At 49.9% G+C, this 20,221-nt stretch overlaps 1 protein-coding gene and 1 long non-coding RNA gene across 7 annotated transcripts in view; one reads left to right on the forward strand and one right to left on the reverse strand.

The window, feature by feature from the left end:
- LOC137860267 (uncharacterized) overlaps positions 1-20,221 on the forward strand; it is a 132,975-nt gene that overhangs the window by 94,677 nt on the left and 18,077 nt on the right. For all 6 annotated transcript variants that reach the window (XR_011098800.1, XR_011098801.1, XR_011098797.1 and 3 more), the window contains 5 exons: positions 11,372-11,835; positions 12,263-12,335; positions 15,792-15,925; positions 16,927-16,986; positions 19,722-19,965. This is a non-coding gene — a long non-coding RNA (uncharacterized lncRNA). The remainder of the gene's footprint in view (positions 1-11,371; positions 11,836-12,262; positions 12,336-15,791; positions 15,926-16,926; positions 16,987-19,721; positions 19,966-20,221) is intronic.
- Positions 8,001-19,895, reverse strand: TNFSF4 (TNF superfamily member 4). Its single transcript, XM_068690319.1, has 4 exons — positions 19,766-19,895; positions 15,845-17,511; positions 11,571-11,613; positions 8,001-10,215 (listed from the first exon to the last, which is right to left on the reverse strand). The coding sequence occupies exons 2-4, from the start codon at positions 16,055-16,057 to the stop codon at positions 9,842-9,844; spliced, it is 630 nt and encodes a 209-aa protein (XP_068546420.1). The 5' UTR covers positions 16,058-17,511; positions 19,766-19,895; the 3' UTR covers positions 8,001-9,841.

Genomic DNA, 20,221 nt, shown 5'->3' on the forward strand with positions numbered 1-20,221 from the left:
TGTCTTCTTTTTGTCTTCCGAGAGCCGAGCTTCTATTCCTGGCTCCCGCGCGTGTTTGGAAAACATGGCTTGTCCTCACTCCAGACCAGAGGTAATGGAAAAACGCAGCCCTCCAACTGCTTTCCATGTTAGCACTGCGGAGCTCCCCAGGTTTGCATTTCCTCATGCAGACTTTCCGACTCCCAGGAGATGGCCTGGACAAACATCAGAGCTTGTTTGAAAAAGCAGCAGGGTTTTCCCTGGGACTGTGTAAATGTCTGGTTTAGTAATTCACTGAAAATTTGGAAAAACATCTTCCCTCGCTCCTCTTTCCAGATGGAAGTAGTCAGTTTTACCAAGGTGTTTTGGTCATCCCCCTATGAAGTGTTTTGTTTTGCTCTTATTTGTTTCGTTTTCATTTGTTTGATTTGAAATAACTGCTGTGTGTTTTGAAATGAAGCCTTATTTTGAAATGAAACTTGTAAACAGTTAATTTTGAAAAGAATTAGCAAAAAATCACTGCCTGTGCGGATGTGCCTGCTCAAATCCGAGTCCCAGTTATGTTAACATGACTCAGTCCAGTCCCTCAACTGATTTGATTGAATGTCTGTATTGCATTCGGAGGAAAGAAGTTATTTTTAGCAGAACAGGGGGTTGGTTTTAGCAGAAATTAAGAGATTTTCATCCGAATCTAGTGTGATAACTCATGTAAAGAACAGTTGTAAACCTTTTCCTCAAATCTAACCCATGAGTTGGCTCTTCAGAGCTCCAGTCCTAAGCTCTCCTCACTCATACCTCTTGGCTTAGGGCCATGGCAGCATCCCCAGTTGCAAAAGAAAGACTTCAACATGGCTTTCTTGACACTTGTGGAGGTTCTTGATGCTGCCTCTCTTTCGGTATGCTCAAACCCATGTTCACAGCCACGCTGTGGCGACTGAGCAGCCCTCATCTTCCTGTGGCCACCTGAAGGCTGGCAGTGGTGGTGGCAGCATGGACGGGGTGTAGAGACCGCGTGTTGGGAGTGCTGAGCTGGTGGAGTCAAACGCTGGATTCAGTCACCCCTTTGCTCCGTGACAGTAGTCACAGCAGCCCCTGCTTGGCTTCTGCAAGTCCCTACCACACTGCAGGCATGAGTGATGTCACTTGTGTATAGAGTGCTAGGAAAACAAGGGCAGTTTTCCCTAAGCACAGCACGAGGGAATCCAGTCAGTGGTCAAGCACAGCTTATCTGATGTTTCATACCCCATCGGCGAGTGGTGGGTGGAAAAGATGGTCCTGTCTGTTTGCTTACATGCCCTCTCTATTTACTTCTGGAACGTAAAAGTTGATTGAGACTCAAGACAAAGAAAATAAAACTTCAGTCAGTATTGCAGCCTCAGCGACGTTTCCTGCCCAGCCCAGAAACCAATGTTCTGGCATTACTAGTTGGCACCTGTTGCTCCCCTGTTTAATGATTAACCTCCTCCAGAAGCCTCTCCCCTCAACCTTCCCTCGCAAAAGAACAGCCGCCTCTCTTCCAGCTCCTCCTGGCTAAGGGAGATGTCATCGCTGAGCTCGCTGAAGCGTGCAGGTTGCTGACAGATGCCAGCTGCCCACCCAGCACCTGGCAGGATGATCTCATGCGGCACGCTGCCCTTTGAAGGCGAGGGCAAGGAGAGGAGGAGGAGGCAGGGAAGGTGCAGCCGGAAAGGAGGCGTATTTAGTTTGCAAACATTCTGGCTTCAGGGCATCCCGGGGAAACGCTGTGAGAAAAACTTGTGATAACAGGATAGCTTTGCAGGATTGCAACCTGCCCCCTTGCTCCTACGCAGAGCTAGCATCCCTGCAGGGCTTGTTTTGCTTATCGAGGTCCAGATGTTTCCTTCATACATCCAAGCTGGTGTTTACACCACCTGCCACCACATCAGATGGCATCCAGTCCTCAAAACCGCAGGGACATCCCATGCCTCTTTTTCCCCCTAGCTGCCAAGCTCGTTGGGATGTACGGTAGTTGGAAACTTGTCTGTTCAGCCCGCAGCTCCCTGGGCACCTATTTTTGGTATCCTGGTATGACTCGGTGTGCCTGTTCTCAGAATATCCCTGTTTGTTTCCTCCCTGCTCAAGTTCTCTTGCAGTGGATGGAGGCGGGAAATCACCCAATCCTCCATCTCCAGGGAAGCTTGAAAAATCAGCCGAAGAGCAGAATTCAGCTAGTGATGGTGGTGTCCTGCGTTTGCATGGTGGAAGACAAGGGGCAGGTGTCGTGCAGCCCGAGAGGGAGGTCTGAACGAGGCCTCTGTCATTGTATGACAGCCAGCTGCAACCTTTCTGTTGAGCTTGGGTCACCCCACAAAAGTGATGGGGCAGCATGAAGAATAAGCCAGAGGGAACCCAGCTGCAGCTGAACAGCTGTCACGGGTGAGATGTCCTTCATGAATTTTGCTTTAGGCCCTTTATTGGACCACTGAAACCAGATCCAGGAACAGACAGCAAATCTCCAGTCCTCAACTTTCCTTACTCGTATGCTTCTTGGCTGAGGAACACAGTGGCATCCCCAGTTGCAACAGGAAGGCTTCAGCATGTCTTTGCTGAAGATCTGATGTCTTCTTCCTGGTGTCCTTCAGCCTTCTAGGCAAGGAGGTGTCGGAGCAAGGCAGCCTGGATTGCCCTCTGCAGGGCTTCATGGGCACCTACCTACCTCCATCGCTTGCAGACAGGGAGCAAGGTTGCCCTCTTGGGGCCAGGAGCCTAGCTTTTGGGACAGGGAACATCCAAGGTGGCACCAAGAGGAGCCCAGGCCCCGTGGTCACCAGCTCTACGGTAGAGCCCAGGTACACCCTGCTGTGGTGAGCAGTTGCAACCACCAGCTGACACTTCAGAGGAAGCAAATCCGATTGTCCCTGCCCTACAAGGCAGTGGGATGCACGGGAAGTCACTCTTTCAGGCAGAATCATGTTTTATGGGAAGAGCTGCGGTCACAACACTCAGCAGGAGGGAACGTTCCCAGCTGAGGCCGTGTTGCTTTAGCAATGGCCGGGGGTGGCCTGGTGGTTGGAGAGGATAAAGCTGGCCTAAAACACAGCCGGTGCCCTAGGGACCATTATGTGTGCTGCTCAGGGGCAGAGCTGCTTTAAAAATAGGCTTTAAAGCTCTAAGTGCCTGTCTCAAGCACTGCTCTGCTATTCAATTAATCAGTGCTGGGGACCAAAGGCATCCGCAGGCGTGGGCAAGGGCTGCAGGCAGTGTCATTATTAAATGTTTATTAAGTGGCTGTCGTTGCGCCAGCTGCTGCTGGAGCTGGACTGCTGCTGGAGGCCTGCTTTACCAGGCAATACTGCACGCCGGCTGCATGTCTTAGCTCTTGCTGAATTTGTCTGTTGGCTGGCCCCAACCAGAGCAGGAGCCAGGGGACTGGCCTCGAACAACGTCAGTGTCTCCTGCAAGCCCCCAGCGGCCGCTCTGGTATTTCAAGCTGTGGAAAACTATCACAGCGATTCGGCATTTCAAACAAAACTGGGAGACTGGCACCAAGGTTCGTTGTTGCATCCCACTGCTGAATCCAAACGCCTTGCTGTCGCTGAATGCTGGTATTGCTGGAGCTGGGAGCAATAGGTGATGAGCCCAGCAGATCTGTGTATGTGAGGATGGAGCCGAGCGTGCAAGCATTGCAAAACAGACTTGGAAATAAACAAGCGGGGGCTAAAATCCCTAGCTACAGCAAATCTTCAGTACCAGAAGTGCTCAGATACTGGTGCACAATATCTGTAACCACAGTCCCTGCTTAATCTGTCTTAGTTAGCTGTTGTAACTTCCTGGGTCTGGTAAAAAATGGCTATACTGCAAGAACGGCATGGAATATGCATGCAGCTGGAGTATTTTAGAATATTCATCGATGTGTATCTGAAGGATTTTAACATACTCATGGCGTTGATGATCATGAGGAGGAGGAAGAGGAAGTTTCAGCCCCCGGGGTGTGACCAATGCTCTCAGTCTGGGACCAGAGGGCATGGAACAGGGCAAAGAAGAAAATCTCATTGCTGTTTCTCCCTGCAGCAGCCCCAGTGACCAGACAGTCCTGGTCTTCCCAGGGGAGAGCTGGCGTAGGCAAAGCCACTCGTTCACAGTTACACTATGGTTATAAATGCCAAAAATATTTGTGTCTGAGTGGAATTATTAAACAGCCTTAGGACCAACAAAAAGGTACGCACAGAGTGAGATACCTGATAAGCATCAGTGCTGAGGTGGCACGTTTATCCATGCGCTTCTGCACATGACCCGTGGCAGATTATTATCTGAGCAACTTTCATTACTTAAGAGAGATCCGTGCTCTTTCCTTATGACTGCGCTATATCCTCTGAGTAATCTACCATTTAAAGGTGTTTTTCAACCAAATTGATTCTTATTTAAAATGATGTGATTCTACAACTTCTTGATATGATTTGTAGTAATCTGTCGTACAGTCACTCCTGACACTGTATAAATCATCAGTTTTTCTCTTCGCCTCGTGGTGCTGATAAGCCAAGATACCGCCCAGCCCGCAGGAGCTGGGTACTGACAGGGATTGACTGTCCATCTGTCCATCCCCCCAGCCTCCCAGCGCAGAGCTCCTGAGATGCCTGCAGCCCCTGGCATTGCCGAGCTCTTCTCTCCACTCTCCTTCCACGTTCGTTCATGGATTTCCCAAGCTGGTGAGCTGCCTGCTCCTTCCTGCTGCACGCTCACCACGTGAAGAACCGGTATCTGTCAAAGCACTGATCTGCTAATTGCAATAGTCGCTGGGCTTATCGTGTCTGGTCTGTCTCTGTGGCTTCCTTGGGTTTCGAAACACACTACCCGAGAGAGTTTGTGTGCAGTGAGCAGTGCTGGCCGGCAGCACGCAGGCTGCTTCCAGCCACAGAGGGGAACTCTCATTTGCAGGTCAAGGGTTTTCACCCTGATGCATGCGGAGGAATGGTGCATCTCTCCGTAAAGCCATCTTTGTCGATCTGCTTGAAAAGCCCTTCAGACCTCCTGCTGCTGGGCTCCCTGTGCCTGTTTAGCTGCTAGCATGATACCTCCCTTGAGATGCTTGTGAAAGGCTTTAGCAGCAAGCAGCTCTCCTGCCACTGGTCTGTGTACGTAGCGTTTGCCTACCTGTGTATCTGACTGTGGCCACAGTGCCAGTTTTTGGTGCCTTTCTCTGCCCTTTTGATTGGCTGTGTTTACAATATGAAGCATTGTAGGGGGAGCACAGATGCTAATTACCCAGGAGAGCTTGTTCCCACTAAGCTCAGGCTTTAGTGGCCCGTTAATCTTCCCCTCTCGTTCTGGTACAGATTTCTTCACACATCAGTGTTGCACTGAAATCTCAGAGCACGACTTGCTTCTGAAGAGTGACCTCATCACTGTTCAGCTCAGCCCAGCCCTCCCACGGCCTCATCCCTGCTTGTGACCCCAGCTTGGCTGCTCCAAACTGCCTGCAGATAGCTGGGTGAGTGAGTGAGTGGTGGGAGAGTTATCTCCTTCATCTGCTTCTGGCTGTTATTCTCACCAAACCAGGCTGTATGACTGTACCCACAACAGCAGCAGTCCTGCCTGCTGCCTGACACGAGGCAGCTGAAGGCTCTGGCTGTGTCGGCGACAGTGCAGTCGGCACAGCTGGAAGGATGCGGCACGTGGGCCATGAGGCCCTGGCACGGGATGGAGGCAGCTGCCCTGCCTCTGGAAAGGAGGAATCGAGCATCACTCCAGGAGGTGGCTCGAGTTATTGCAGCCAGCTCGGATGCAGTGAGGTCTTGCTCTTGCACGCAGAAACAAATCTTTTCTTGTAAAGGGTGGGTGCTGCTGGAGACGACGTATGACTGGTCTGGAGGCTTTTTGTACCTGATAAGAAGCCACAAAAATTAGTCCTTCACGTCGTCAAGAGTGGGACGCGTGAAGCATCGGGAGAAGTTTCTTGTTGGTAGGTGTGTTAACATACTCTGGCTCTTATGGAAAATGATAGAGGGAGAAGCAGATGAATCAGTGTTTCAAACTACTGCACAGCAACCCCAAATAACGTCTGAAACCAAATCTGCTTGTCTCCATTGGATGTATGTGTCCTGATAATTTGCTGTGCTGGTGATAGCAATCCAAAGAAGTGGACATTGACAGTAACAGAAATATCACAAATAATAATGATTAAAAAAAGACAAAGGACAGCAAATCCTTTGACTTCTGTGAGATAGGCCAATGGTGTCTTGCCTCAGAGACCTACTTGGTGCTGAAATTGTGAGGTCGATGTATACTTTATGACTCAGATCCTATGCAGGGTTAAATGTTTATCTTTGGAGGTACGTTCAATACCAATTTTTCTTCATAAATAACAGGTCTCTGGGTTTCCAGTGAATATGTATGAATTTTGGCTTACAGCCAGTAATGAAAGCAATTATTCGGAAAGTACAGTTGTGCCCACATCAAGTTTTGTCTTGCCCCAACCCCCGTCCTGTTTTCTTTCTGAAGGCACACTGATGGAGCACCTTGGCCAGTGGCCCAGCTCCGCGCCTGGGTGCCTTGGCTGGCTATCAAAGAGCTGCATTGGCTACCAACCCAGCAAACCACAGCGACAGGAAAAAGTGCAAGCCCATGGGTGGGAGCCCATTTGTGCTTGGGAGCAGCTCTAGCTTATAATCCCCCTTGGGACAACTTTGCCTTATTAAGAGGTGAGCAATATGAGCTTCCAGAATGATTGGTACCAGCTGTCGTATCTGAAAGGTAGTTGTGCAAGGCTTTGCTTTAGGAAGAAGAAATGTGTGTTTGCAGACGTCTGCTTCAGCGAGTGTGGGTTGATAAGAGTAGCACTTCTTTAGTCCTTCCCTCTTCCTGATGTCTGGAAATCTCAAACAGGATCCATGGAACTGCTTCTGGCATCACGTCCCTCCCCCGGGATGGGTCAGGGAGCCCCACCACCTCCTCCTGCTTTCCCCTGCAGGGCTCCTCGCAGGGAGGGTGAGCTGAGCGGGGCTCTGCCAGACCCCGGCTGGTGCCTGGGGCCGTTCTGCTGCAAGCTCCCTGCTTAACACCTTAATGAAACACATACCTTCAGCCTCCAAAGAGCTTGCCACGCTGCTAGCCTTGGCAACCAGACTCTGCTTTCTGCTGCCTGAGCTGGACAGGGACAGCTTTGCAGCGGGGGGATCGGCTGCGCTTTGCCGAGCACATTGCAGAGTCTCGTTCCCTCTCTATCGACAGGCAATAGTCGTGACTCACGCTGGCTTGATGGTGTCTAAAAACCACAGGTTCATTATCCACCATTAGGTGTAACCGTTTGTGGTAGCAAAGGCAATGACTTTTGGAGGGATGTGAAAGGAGATTAAATGTTTCTATCTGATAATTCTCAGGCCTGCAGTGCTCTGCTCTCAGCAGTTTCCTCTCAGCTAGGGAGCAAGAGCCTGGCAGATGACGGGCACGGATGAGGCTAGCTCCTCCCCAAGGGGGACCAGGGCACTTCCATCAGCTTTGCCACGATGTCCCTTGTTTTACATGGGCAGGGAGTGGGAAAGAGGAAGGGATAAAGGAAGGGATACACAGTTTATGCAGTAGTGTGGCTCAAACGAGATGCAGCAGCAGTTGAGATTACTTTAAAATTGTGGAGGAGCCGGTAATTACTGGCTGATGACTGTATGCTGTGTAATGGGTCTCATGGGAAGGCCTTTGAGGCACAGGTCAGGAGGTCCCCGTGAGTCTGGGAAGCAGAGCGCCCCGTCCCTCCGGAGTCGGAGACTTTCTCCAGCAGCTGCCAGCTCCAGGCCTTGCACTTCAGCAGCTCACGCTGCAGCCGGCTCTGAGGGGAGACCCAAAACCTCAGCACAGTGATGTGGATGAACAGAGCTGTAAGATGCAACTCTAGCACCATCTACAAGCTCCTACGAGGCCATAACAACCCCAATAGCAAAACTGAACATTTCTCCTATGCAGGAGACTCAACTTTGTGGAGAAAGGGGCTGCAAGACACGAACAGAAGCTGATGGCTCAGAAACTTACTGGTGAGGATAATTAGTCCCTTGAGTAATTAAGCTCTGGAATGGAATTGTTTCAACCTTTATTTGAAGACAAGTGTGTGTACATGTATATGTAGGTCAGAGGAATCAGTGTGTGAAAGTTTCTTGCAGTTTTTATACTGGTGAACACGTCTGCTCAAAGACAGGGAAATGGATAATTCGGCAGGGTCCCCCCCTCCCTCGAGACACCGCGAGGTCAAAAAGAAAAGTTTTATTAGCTTTTATGGAAGGAAACACATTCTCACTTCAGCTGAGGAGTGTGAGAACACCAAGCTAGGGTCTGAGTGTCGGTGCCTGGCAGTGCCAGTCAGGAGTAAAAGCCCCAAATGCCCCTCACAGGTGGGGAGCAGCACCCTGTGGGCACAAGCCAGCCCACAGACTCTCAGTCCTGAGGAAAAGCTGAGTAACTGCTTCAGCCAGGGAGGTTTCCCCTGGGGCTGGGGAGGGATGTTTGTAAAACCTGCCCACAGCATTGTAATATGCACGGGAAAAGCTCGCCGAGCCCCAGATTTCCTAAGCTGCCTTTGTCACCTGTGCCTGCAGGAGCGGGTGGCCGGGGAGGCGAGGCAGGCGGCAGCAGGGTGCCCACGGAGAGCAAAGCTCCAGAGCACCAGGAGGATCTGCAAAGAGCTCAGCGCCGACAGCCTGAAGTCTCAACCCTTCCCAGTGTTTCTAAGAGACGTAAAGTAACATTCGTATGCCTGTAGTATAAATACATAAATAGTTTTAAACATTAGACTTTGGAGCGCACAGTCAGCGGGCAACTGCTGAAATGTTGCTGGGATTCACTGGGAGCCAGGCGGTCAACTCGCCCTTGAAGTCTGCCCCCCTTCAAGCAGAAATACAGCAGCGGCTGGCTGCGTCAGGGCACGTGCAGGGAATGGCTGAGAGCGCTCTGTCCCTCGACTCTGGCAGAAGCCAGGCAGGTCAGTGCACGGGCACGTCGTGGAGGTTGGGTCTGTGAGCCTCTCCGAGGTGAGCACCTTGGCAGCAAGGGCTCTGCTGCAGGACCTGTGTGAATCCTCCCAGCAATGCGCAGGTTGCACTCGGTCCATTAGAGAGAACCCACCAGACTGAAAGCCTTCATCCTTCTCTTCCAAATTTTGTGTGCCTGGATCAGTTTTTGGTTGAGCCAGTCTGCGTGTGTCTGCTTGAGGGAGATTGTCCTTCAACTTAACACCTCTGAGAGCTGGTGTCAAGATGTAAATGTCCTACCAGACACTCCCTCGGCTCAGGCTTCAGTGCTCTGCCAACAGCTGGAACAGCCAGCAAGCCTCCTCTCTCAAAAGCTGTTCCTACAGATCTCACAGTCACTGCAGGGCCTGCGTTCCTGCTGTCCAGTGCAGTCAGATCGCTGCAAAGAAAGTCCCTTGCTGCCTCTTTCCCTTCTCCTGGCTTGCCAGGCAAAGGGCTGCTAAGCAGATCTGTTCCCCTCATTCTCCAAATCTCTTTAAGACACTTGAGGTGTCTTCCTGATTTAACAGACCTTTATTTTAGCAAATATACAGAGCGTTTGTACTATATGCAGATACTGTCAAATAAATAGAGAAACCCAGAGGTTCTCTGAATATAAGCTAAGCTTGGGAGGCTTTCTTTGGCTTTCATCTCTGTTTTCCTCAAGGACTTCACACGTGCCTTTCTCCAGCATCAGAAAGATCCATCCTACTGCATAGAGCTCCAGAGGTGAACGTGGCGTGCACTACATAAAGCCCATTTGCACTGTGATTTACCTGCACTCCCACTGAGGCTTTCCACAGCCCCAAAAGGAGAGGCTAGAGCAGTTTGCCTGTCCTAGTACAGCCTGTGAGAATGTCTCCCACGTGTGAACGTATCGGTAGGAAAGGCTGTACTTTACATGTTACGTTTCATGCGTCATCTTCTCCAGGGGGGCAAGAGACGGGTTCTAGTAGCACGAGGCTAAATGACAAGTCCATGATAGTGACATTCAAGCTGGTCCACAGGGTGATGTCGTCTGGGGCAAACAAGTAGAGCATCGTGCTGAGATCTACCGTGCTGCTGCTGCCCTGGATGGTTTGCTCCCAGAGGGGCTCATTGGTCTTGTTTTCCGTATTCCTCATCATCAGCTTCAGTGAGCTGTTGTCATCCAGGTCGGAGGAAAGCTTGGCATTCAGGGACACCAGGTAGAGGCCGTCACAAGTGATCATGATGGAGCCATTCCGGATAGGAATAGAGCCGGACTCTGCACTGAAATTCATGGCCACTCCTTTGATGCTTTCACCTGGAATGGAAGAGAGGAAAGATGATCCCGTGAAGACAAAAGTCTTCTTGGAAGGGGGCAGTTTTGTACAGACTGCCTGCAGGAAGGGTGGAAAAACACGGGAAAGGCAGAGGCTGAACTAGAGAATAGGGCAGACTGGAGCTGGGATATCACCCATTCTAGACACGCACAGTCTGCAGTGGAATTTTCCAGGTTCCCATTCCTGAGCAAGCTGTGCTTTGGACTAAATCTTCAGTTTATATGAATTATTCCTCCATGTTTCTGTTTATATACTATTTATTTGCTGTATTGCTTAATTACAGTACAGATGTATTTACGTAAGTAAGGCATCCCCGAGAGTTTAGAAAATACAGCTTCCTCGACAGCACAGAAAATAAAAACAGTAAATAAGAGGAGAGGAATGTTATCAAAGCTGGAAGAGGGAGGAAAAGAGCTTTTTATGGGTGGGCAACAAAATTCCCTGTCTTTTGTGGGGGTATTTTTTGAGAAGATGGGATAAAAAAGCAGTGTAGAAAGGAACAGAAGAAATGAATGTACACGGATTAGAATCAAGGAAATTAAACCAAAACTCTATCATGAAAGGTTTTCTCCTGGAACGAGCAGTGACAGTTCCCAGGGCTACTCTGGAAACATGTCCCTGCTGTGCCGTGGAAGGGCTTACACCCTGGGGATGCTGATGAGAAAACTTCACCAGAAGGTCTCCTGTCAGGCAAAACAGCTGCTCCGGGCTGAGGGCAATTTCTCAAGCTTTTTTTTTTTTTTTTTTTTTTTCTCTAGAATCATGTGTTTCTATTAGGTTAGCTTCATTGTGACCCTCCTAATGTTCCCTGAAGGTAAAACTGCCAGCAATGTTTTAAGTATGACTTGAAAATTTTAGTCACTCCTATTGCTGAGGTGTGTCACGGGGCAAAACACACAATGTGCTCAGCACACAGAGCGCTGCTATTTCTGCCACCCTTCCCCAGGAAATCATTTACATTTTTCATAAATCAGGAAATCATTTACTTGTTTCAGAAATACCCCAAGAACATGCTGCGCGTACTCAGTAAATTCTCAAAAATGCGTTTTTTGTACTTTCACAGAGCGAATGCTTGCTTCAGTGTGTAAGTACGGACTGCAGAAAGCCACTCCAATTTCCCATGTTTCTTCCCCTCAGGGAAAACCCCGATGTTTGGTTTTGCACCTCGCAGCTCTGCCCCTCATCCCCCAGCTCTCCTGGCCCCGTCCTCTGCCACCGCCGTGACACCAAGAGCTTCACGGCCCGACAGGCAGCTGGAGCCCCAGGGGCACCGAAGGGACCTGTCCAGGAAGCGTGAGCAGCACCCCGAGAGACCCCAGCCCGGCCGCCCACCCACCTGCGTAGCGGATGTAGGTCCACAGGACTTTGTCACTGCGAGGCTGAAAAAAAGGAAGAGAAATCCTCGTTAACGCAGCGGGGCTATCGCTTCTGCCACTTTCGCTTTTGTTTCCCCGCTGGGAGCGGGGCTAGCTATACACCTTATCCTATTAGCGTCATTAGGATGATGAAGTGCCACTTTAGAGTGCTTCCCAGCCAGTCCAACTTTCAGCTGGGTGCTGAGCACACCAGGGAGATTTGGTCCCGCTTGGAAAAACATCCAGGTGAGCATTATGATGCCGAGCTAAGCAGCAAGGAAGGACTTCGGGGTTCAGAGCCTCTCTGCATGAGCTCCGTGAGCCTGGCCGGCAGCCAGGGGTGCCCATCAGCAGAGCTGGCTGAGCCCCAGTGCGGCACCCTCATGCTGCAGGGCTCCAAGGGGTGGGTCTGGAGTTATATGGGCACAGAGCAAGAGCTCTCTGCGCGTTCCTTGTCCTCTGGGTCAGGCTGTTACAGGATGCGTGGCTCCCAGTGGCTCCCTTACAAGGGCACTAAGGCATGATTAAAATTGGTTTGCATTTTATGAGAAAAAGTGAATGCAAGTGCAGAAATATGTGTCTTACTGATCAGATATGCAAAACACCAAGCTTCTATATTAGATTTTTAAATCTGAACTTTGCATCTCAAACCCATCTCTCATCTTAACCACAGGAGGCCCAAATCTGCAGTCTCTTCACAACCACAAGACTTCAGCATCATGCCTGATTAAAGAGTGAAAGGTTGGGTTTGCTGCTGTGTTTTCTTCTCTTTACCTATTCCATAGGTTTCCAACGGGAAAGATGGGCTGGTCAAATGTTTGTCAGGCTGCCTTTTATCTATTTAGCCCATTTGTTACAGAAACAAGAGCAGCCTTCTCACTCTGAGCAGAGAAATGGTGCTGGAAGTATCGGACTGGAGAGTGAGCATAGACAGGCAGCTCCGCAGGTTCAGTGCTGCACCCTGGCAGAGGCAAGCGGGGAAGGAAGGAGATTAGAGCAAGACCTCTGTGACAGGGTGAGGTGGGTGCTGGCAGTGGGAAACCTCTGCTCTGGCACCCTCTAGTGATGCTACAGCTGATGCTCTGCTACTTGCACCACTGGCAAAGCTGGATTTGACTAAAGCTTTAGTTGCGTGATCACCCACTGGCTCTGGTGGAACCCTCCTCCGACATTACTGATCCTATCCGTCGCCTTGGCAGCTCAAGGCTATGCATATACTGTTTGTAGGTGCCTAAATGCTCAACTCTTTGGCTCAGCAGCTGGGATTTCCAGGTAGTTTCCCAAGAGATGACAGCTAAGCACAGGGCTGCTGAGTTTCTGAGGTCAAACAGCATCTACTGCAAGCTGGCCGCTCTGGCCATCAGTGGGCAGAGCCTACTAACCACAGACAGGTTGGGGAACAAACTTGTGGCCATTGTAAGAATATCAACCCCATTGTCACTACGACACGTTGCATGTTTCACATGTCTCCGCTGGTTATTGCACAATCTCAGAGGACTTTGCAATTAGCTCCCAATAAATTTTGCTGAGGAGAGAACTGATCCGTAGCACTGGGAGGGAGCCAGTATCAAAGTTGGTCACCCTCTTTCTCTGTTCTGCCTTGTAGTGACTGCATCAGTTTCCCTGCATCACTTACACATGGTTTCCACATCATGTTTGCCTGTTTGGGTTTCCTGAACATGAGATTTGGTGCGGCCGCTGCCAAAGACCTCCTGTTAAGGACACTGCTCCTAGCACGCTATGTCACGGCAGAAGTTTTAGGATTAGGTTCATATTGCATAAAGGGCAAGCCCCTGGGGATGACAGCAAAGCACGGTAACTCAGAGGACTGCTGCAGTCATGGCCCTGAGCGTCAGACAGACTGCGCAACTGTGTGCTGGAAGTGGCTTGTAACTGCTCCAAACCGGGAGATACTAGGATTATGGCCATGCCTTCCTTATATACATTGAAACTCTGCAAAATTATTAAACATCTTGTGATAGATCATTAGGAGCCTTTGAACATCCCACGCCTGCCCAACCTTGCCTGCATCCACCACCGGGGAGTTTCATGCCCTCTGACTGTGCCTGCAAGTGGCCTGCCCTTGGTCTTTTCCCAGCTGCCTTGGCAAGAAGAGGTGACTCCAGCAAAGATGGGAACTCATGAGCACTGCAGATACAAAAGCTGACTACCGATCACTACCATTTTTAGTAGTCGTTCCTTTGGAAATCATAGCTGAGGCTTGCTTTTCAAGCTGCACTGTGATACAAACCAGCTTGCCGTACTTTTTTGTTAAGCGCAGTGCAGACACTGTCTTTCTTGAACGTGTGTTGTTTGCGCCGTGTTTTCACTGAATACTCCAGGGTGTCTTTTTTTTTCATATGACAAAAATAATTAGATGTGCTCTTGCTCTGAAAAAAGCACAGCTGTGTCTGGCTGTTACGGCTAGCGTGGCACTCTCCAGCCCTGGGAGCAGAAGGACCTTCCCAAGAGCAGGGAAGTGACTTCTTGATCACTCCAGTGCTCAAGAGCCTGCCCTGAGAGTCAAGTCAGATTAATACTGCTCCTTCTACTGTAGGCAGTTATAAGGTCAGTCCACAGTTATCCTACCACACCCTGTAATTCCCATGCTATGAAATCCCCCCAGGTACAGCCTGGGAGACCTTCCCGCGCAGCGTGGTGCAGTCAGAGCAGGATGCCGTGGCCGTCTGCCTAGAAGTATGGAAACTGGCTCTCAGCCTGCGCTCAACAAACATTTAAAACTGAAAGGGTCCTGTGGTGACTCCCAGAGCCTGGACTTTTCATCTGCTGCAGTCGCTGCTCCCTGAGCACCCTGATTCAGTCGTTTCTATTGAGGAAGGGAAACTCCAAGCCTGCACCGTGTACCTTTCCCAGCTGCTGGTGCCTTGGGTTTGTAGGGCTGACAGACAGTGCTGTCAGTGCTAGCCCCTGCCATCGTCCTTTGGAGGAGGAGGATTGGAGTTAACATTTTCACAGAATAGAGAACTACTGAGAGACAAGGAGTCACAATCAGAGCATGACCCCGGAGAGGTTTCTGCACCTTGAGCAGGGCAGGATAGCTTGGCCTTCTACATTGGCTTCCAGAGCAACTTCTCTCAATAAAAAAAATCCTAAAAGGAGAAGAGCTCTGAAATGAATGAAATGTGTTATCTTTTAGTGGCATCAGTGCTATCATTCTGAAGTCTAACAAGTGCTGTGAGGTGCAAGCCAGTGAAACTTGCATGCAGCCTGAGAGTTTTCATTAAACAGCAGGGGACCCAGAGCATGAGGCCATTTCTCCCTTGCAGGGTTATACGCCTGGCTTGTTTCTCTGCCAAGCCTAAGTGGGAGGAAAGAGTGAACTCTGTTAAGATGAAGCACAACATACTTTACAGTGTTAACCTAGCTCTTGGAGAAGATGTGGGAGGAGAAGTAACTAGCACATAAGTGATACTGAAATAGCAGCAAAAAGTTGTTGGCAATCCACCAGTTTGCAAACACACAAAAGAGGAAAACATATTTGCTTCATTTTTTACTAAAATCTTGCAAGTCTCAGGCATTTCTCTTTTGTATATTTTTTGGAGTGGTGTTATGTATAAATGAAACTCTCTCTGGTCACGAAATCAGAGTCTGTCTCTCGTGTACACACAGAGGGGCACTTACTGTCCTCTGCAGATACAGATGACTGCTCCCAGAGCCCAGCATGTGCACAGGCTGGGAGCACGGAAAGGTTTCATGGGTCTTGCTAGAGCTGTCAGAAGCTAGCTTGCTTTCCAACATATCTACCTACACATATAGTACATTTTAACAGGTCAGAAGGTGATATGAGAAGCCTGGCTTCTGATCCTTCAACTTGTCCTTATTTAAAAGCAACCAGCTGCTCAGATGATCCCTTTTAATTAAAGTGAACACGTGTGAGTCACTGCAAGTCAGCTCCAACAACAGCTGCTGATGTGGTGAGGCCAGAGCCGCAAGGAGGCAGCCCTTGTCCCGTGGGGTTTGTTGGGCTCCAGCACTGCTGGGCAGAGTCCCCTGCCTGGAATGAGCTCACCTCCTGACAGCCTAGTCCCCAAAGCTCAACTTCGCAATACTTGGAGTTGTTCTGAGGGCAAAAGATATAAAAAACGAGCGATAGTTATTAAGGAATGCATTCAATACCTGTGGCTAGAATAGGGTAAGCCTAAAAGCTTTTTTTTTGTTGTTTTCTTTTCTTACAAAAAAAGCCTATACAAAAGTTTACAGGCCAGCAGAGAACGGGTGGAACACGAGCTCTTACCGTCGAGAGTTGCAGAGAGTCTAGACCAAGATAAACCACGCAGGCAAGCAGTAATATCCACTGAGCAGCCGCGGACACCAGGTGCAGCGTGTTCCTCCTAACCTGCCCTCTTTTCCAGCTCTGCCACTCATCGCCACTCATGCCAGCAGGTTCTCTTTCGCAGTCCATCTGATCGTCTTGCTTTCTCAGCTCCGCATCTGGCTGTCCGTCCATCGCAGCCACACTGCCAGCAAGCACAGCCTGGGGAGCACGGGGCAGAAGAGATAGGTGCTCCCGTCCCAGGGGCAGAAATGAAATGAACACAGTGCCTTCAGGAGAGGGTTTTATGTGCACCAAGAAGCAGGCGGGGGAACTTCTTTGTGACTAATCTGAATTTCCCCTTCCTTTCTTTCTTTCTTTCTTTCTTTCTTTTCTTTTTTTTTTTTTTTTTTTTTTTTTTCTTTGGTGAACGTGGGGGCTGATTTGTTGCATCCCAGTTCAGTTTTGAGTAAGGCCCTTTGAAAGTAGAGAAGTGTTTATGTCTTTCATAACTTCAGCTGTAAATCTCTTAATATATACGTGACATTTCCAACAATAACTAAGAGTTGGATGGACACTGATCTCTTTGCTCAATCTTTTGACAGTAAAAACTCTCATCTTCCTGTTCAGCCTTAGGTTGGGGGTTTACAGGGCTGTCTGCCTCCCTTGTGGGTAGTATATGATGCTGCCGAAATCTCTTTGCAATAAAGAACCAATTAATAGGAGAAGATGTGAGTGAGACAGGCAGGCAGCATAAAGAACTAGAGGCAAAAATGTGCACCCTCCATTTCTCCTCACCTTTGTCTTCTAGCTTTATGGCCGTGGGATGCTGCATGAAACTTAAGAGGGAGAAAATGGGGAACTACTCTGGGAACATCCCTTTTTGCGCTCAGTGAAACCTGCAGTCTGGGGAAGGCACTCGGAGGGACACCCCTGGGCCATGCAGGTTTCGCTTGTGGAAGAGGATTGCCTGTTTCTTGGGACACCAAGAACTTGAAATGCAATTTTTCCTATATGTGTCTAAGGGATTGTATTAAACTCTCCTCTGTTGTCTCTCTTCCCAGCACCTTCCTGTTGCTTGGTCGTCTTGTGACATTCATGTGTGACACAGGGAGCTGATGCAGGTCAGTTGTCCACAGCAAGGGCCATCTCCTGTGCTCATTTCGGTTGACAAGGCTTCATACCCTCTTTTAGGGCCATCCAGCACTGCTCTTTCCACCAAACTTTCAGCCAGAATTTTTCTGCTGTAAATTAGCATTTTGCAGCTGAAGTCAGGTGCTACCTCCTCCTGCTGAGGATCGGTCCCGTTGGGAGTGTTTCATGTGTCTGTCTTTCAGGGTTGAGTTGGCAGAAGGTTTCCCTTCCCAAAATGTTTTCTCTCAGTCACAAGGCACGTGTCCTTTTGTCAAACACGTACCCTGCATGCACAGAAAGCAAGGGTAATGTTCTTTCATGTCTTTTTCCATTTGGGCAAGGAAATTTGTTATAAACATGAACTGAACAAACTGGGGAGTGCAGCAGTTGGGTAAGCAAACTGCTATGAGGACACTGAGCTCTCAACCCACTTGTTCTTGAACAATAACCTCCAAGTTGCCAAAAGCTGATAGATCAAGTCAGTAATGCACTCTGGTATTCGTCTCAAGAACAACCTGGAAATCATGGAAACATACAGAAAAATGTTCAGCTTCTGAATTTTCCATTGTTTGGGTGCATAGAAATTCCAATCCTGTTTTTGCCAGCGGCCGTTCACCAGAGGTGCTGGAGCCTCAGGCTGAGCCACAGCCCACCAAACCTCCCTAGCCCTCTTTCCTCATCCCCAAATATGACAACAGCAATGGTGAGAGGAGTTGGTGCTGCTTCTGGCATGTCTTGGGGCAGACCCCATGGCTCACAGTCCCCACAGCTGGAGCAAGCAGGCACGGAGGAGCACCATGGGGCCAGAGGTGCCCCGTACCTGCCTTCCTACCTGCAGTGAGAGCCGCCAGCGAGTGACTGCAGAGGCAGCTGGCTGCAGGTCTTGTACAGCCTACCAGCAATTTTGTCTGTATTTCAGTGGGGAATCACAGAAAGAGAGAGCAATCATCACACCACGCCTGCCTTCCTGGAAGAGCAAACACTGCCGTGTGCCAGAGCAGCTCCGCCAGGGTTGTTGCTCTGCCCCGCGCTCTCCCTCCCTGCTTCCTCCAGGAAAGGAAACTCAGGTTTGCTGACGCTGCTTAGTTTCTGCAAAAATGCCAGGGGTGCCAAGCTGAGACATTCCCAGCTCGTGTGATCCCATAACTCCCATTTCTGGGCGAGCCTCTGAAGCAGACACGCTCTCTCGCCCATCTCCCTCCCTGACTTTGGATCTTGCACTGGTTTTGTTTCTAAAAGAATGTACCCTGAAAATGTGGGTGGAGGTTGTGCATATGTATTTCTGAAATTGCCTCGTCATTTCTGTACTCCCCCAGTGCAAGTGTCGCTCAGCATGGGTTAACAACATGGGTAGCACCGCGGATCGAAAGCTACATTTCAAGTAATGTCTCTGGCATCGTGTCCGAAACAGGAAAGAGGACAGCTCATTCAGCAGCAGCATGAACACCTATGCACAGCCTTCCGTAGCTGTAATCACCTTCATCTTGTCCGCCTGCCTTGCCTACGAAAACCCAAGTGCATGCAGATTTGGTGGCTTCAGATGTGTGCTACCAGAGCTCCTGCCTGCCCTCCTAGAGGAAACTTTCCTGGCCTTCCTCACCCTGCTGCATCTCAAACTGGCTGCACATGCTCGGCAGCTGCCGAAATTGGCTGCATTGAGCAAAATTATTTTGATGAGGGAGGTGGGGGCAAGCTCTTTTCCACAGAGAGCCCACACTGGGGACTCTTGGGGTTGTGCTCAGCACTTTCCAGTCATCACTTCATTCTAGTGGGAAGACTTCGGTGGCTTGGGGGCTCCGTGAGCCTGTAGGCACTCTGCAGCAGCCTCTGGTTGCTTGGGCATCTCAGTGATTTTCCAGAGAAATGCCTCACGGTGCCACTTGCAGCAACATTATTCCAGCAAGGACTGAAGGAAACCAGAGTTTGTTATGTGTGGCCTGCTGGGGCTTTTATTTATTTATTTATTTATTTATTTATTTATTTATTTATTTATTCTTATGAGAGTCCTATCTGTTACATTAGGCTATTTTTGAGCTTTCCCAGACCAGAGAGCTGGAGGTTTTAAAACCTTGGCTGAAGCACGTCGGTCAAGGTCGAGGCTAGATCCTGCAGTGTCACCTCTGTACCAGGTCTCAGAGCCCCAGCCTGACAGTGTCCCCGTGCCACAGGGCTGCTGTACTTTGGGAGAGGGTAAAAAACATCCTGACCATGGACGCAGCTCCTGGCCCGCAGGGAACATCCCACAAGTGTGGGGTCTAAGGCCTGACAGACCCCATGGGCACCCTCCTCCTCGCTTAAGTTCCCATTTCCCAGGCAAGTACTCTCAGCACACCAAAAGGAGGAAATGGGGAGTTGTATGGGACAGATGAACTGAACTTCTCAGAAGAACAGTGGAACAACTGATCGAACTGTTTGTAAACATCTAGAAGGAAAAAGGAAACGTGGGTTTCCACAAACAAAAGCTCAGGGGGTCTTGTGTGGGACAAGGCAGCCCCTTGGGCAGAGGAGAAGCTGCGGGAATTCAGGGAGCCTTTAGGAAGAGCTTTAGGAAGAGCCTTAGGAAGACTATTTCATAATGTTCATGAAGCACGGTCTGTACAAAGCTGTTGCTGGGTGGAAGTGGAGCTGTTTGCGTGGTTACTGATGGTTTGGTGTCCAAGTGGAGGGACAGGGTGTGTTCTCCTGGGACCTGCCCTGACTTCATCACTGCTCTGTGTTTCTGCAGCGTGCTGGGCAGTGCTGCTGCTCCTTTGGAGGACAGGATCTTACCTGGAGACTGCGGAGTCCCTTGGGAGCAGCTTGGATGCCAGTTTGTCCTGGTGTGTGCCAGGAAGCCTGGGATGGGGTGAGGAAGAAGCACTTCATGTCGCAGCCCCTCTGGACACAAAGCTTTGCTGCTGCCCCAGCCGTCCTGCACAGCTCGAGCTCAGCTCACAGGCAACATCAGAGCACGTGGGGCATGCTCACAGGTGAGATCTGGCCTCTCAGCTCTTCCTGGTGGTCTTTGCCTCTGACTTAAAGGGCTGACTTCCAGGTGGAATGAATTTCTAGCAGAGCAGTGCTGTTGCTCTCATTGCTGCAGTCAGGTAGAGCACGTCTGGTGCTGTGTTGTCCTCTTGTGTGTGGCTGCTTTCCACCAAGGCTGTCTTAGCCATGAGGATAACCACTCATACAGTTTGACGTGGCACAACAGTGGGAAAAGGCAAAGGAAACCTTGCAGTAATG

This window comes from Anas acuta, chromosome 8, assembly GCF_963932015.1.
Source record: "Anas acuta chromosome 8, bAnaAcu1.1, whole genome shotgun sequence".
Taxonomy (NCBI): domain Eukaryota; kingdom Metazoa; phylum Chordata; class Aves; order Anseriformes; family Anatidae; genus Anas; species Anas acuta.

What these genes read in the sequence shown, in the direction of transcription:
- TNFSF4 (XM_068690319.1), bottom strand. Translation starts at nt 16,057, where the DNA reads ATGGACGGACAGCCAGATGCGGAGCTGAGAAAGCAAGACGATCAGATG. An exon ending in ACTCTCTGCAACTCTCGACG is followed by an intron (nt 11,614 to 15,844) that starts GTAAGAGCTCGT and finishes CCTTTTTTTCAG; the next exon opens with CCTCGCAGTGACAAAGTCCT. An exon ending in GACCTACATCCGCTACGCAG is followed by an intron (nt 10,216 to 11,570) that starts GTGGGTGGGCGG and finishes CTTCCATTCCAG; the next exon opens with GTGAAAGCATCAAAGGAGTG.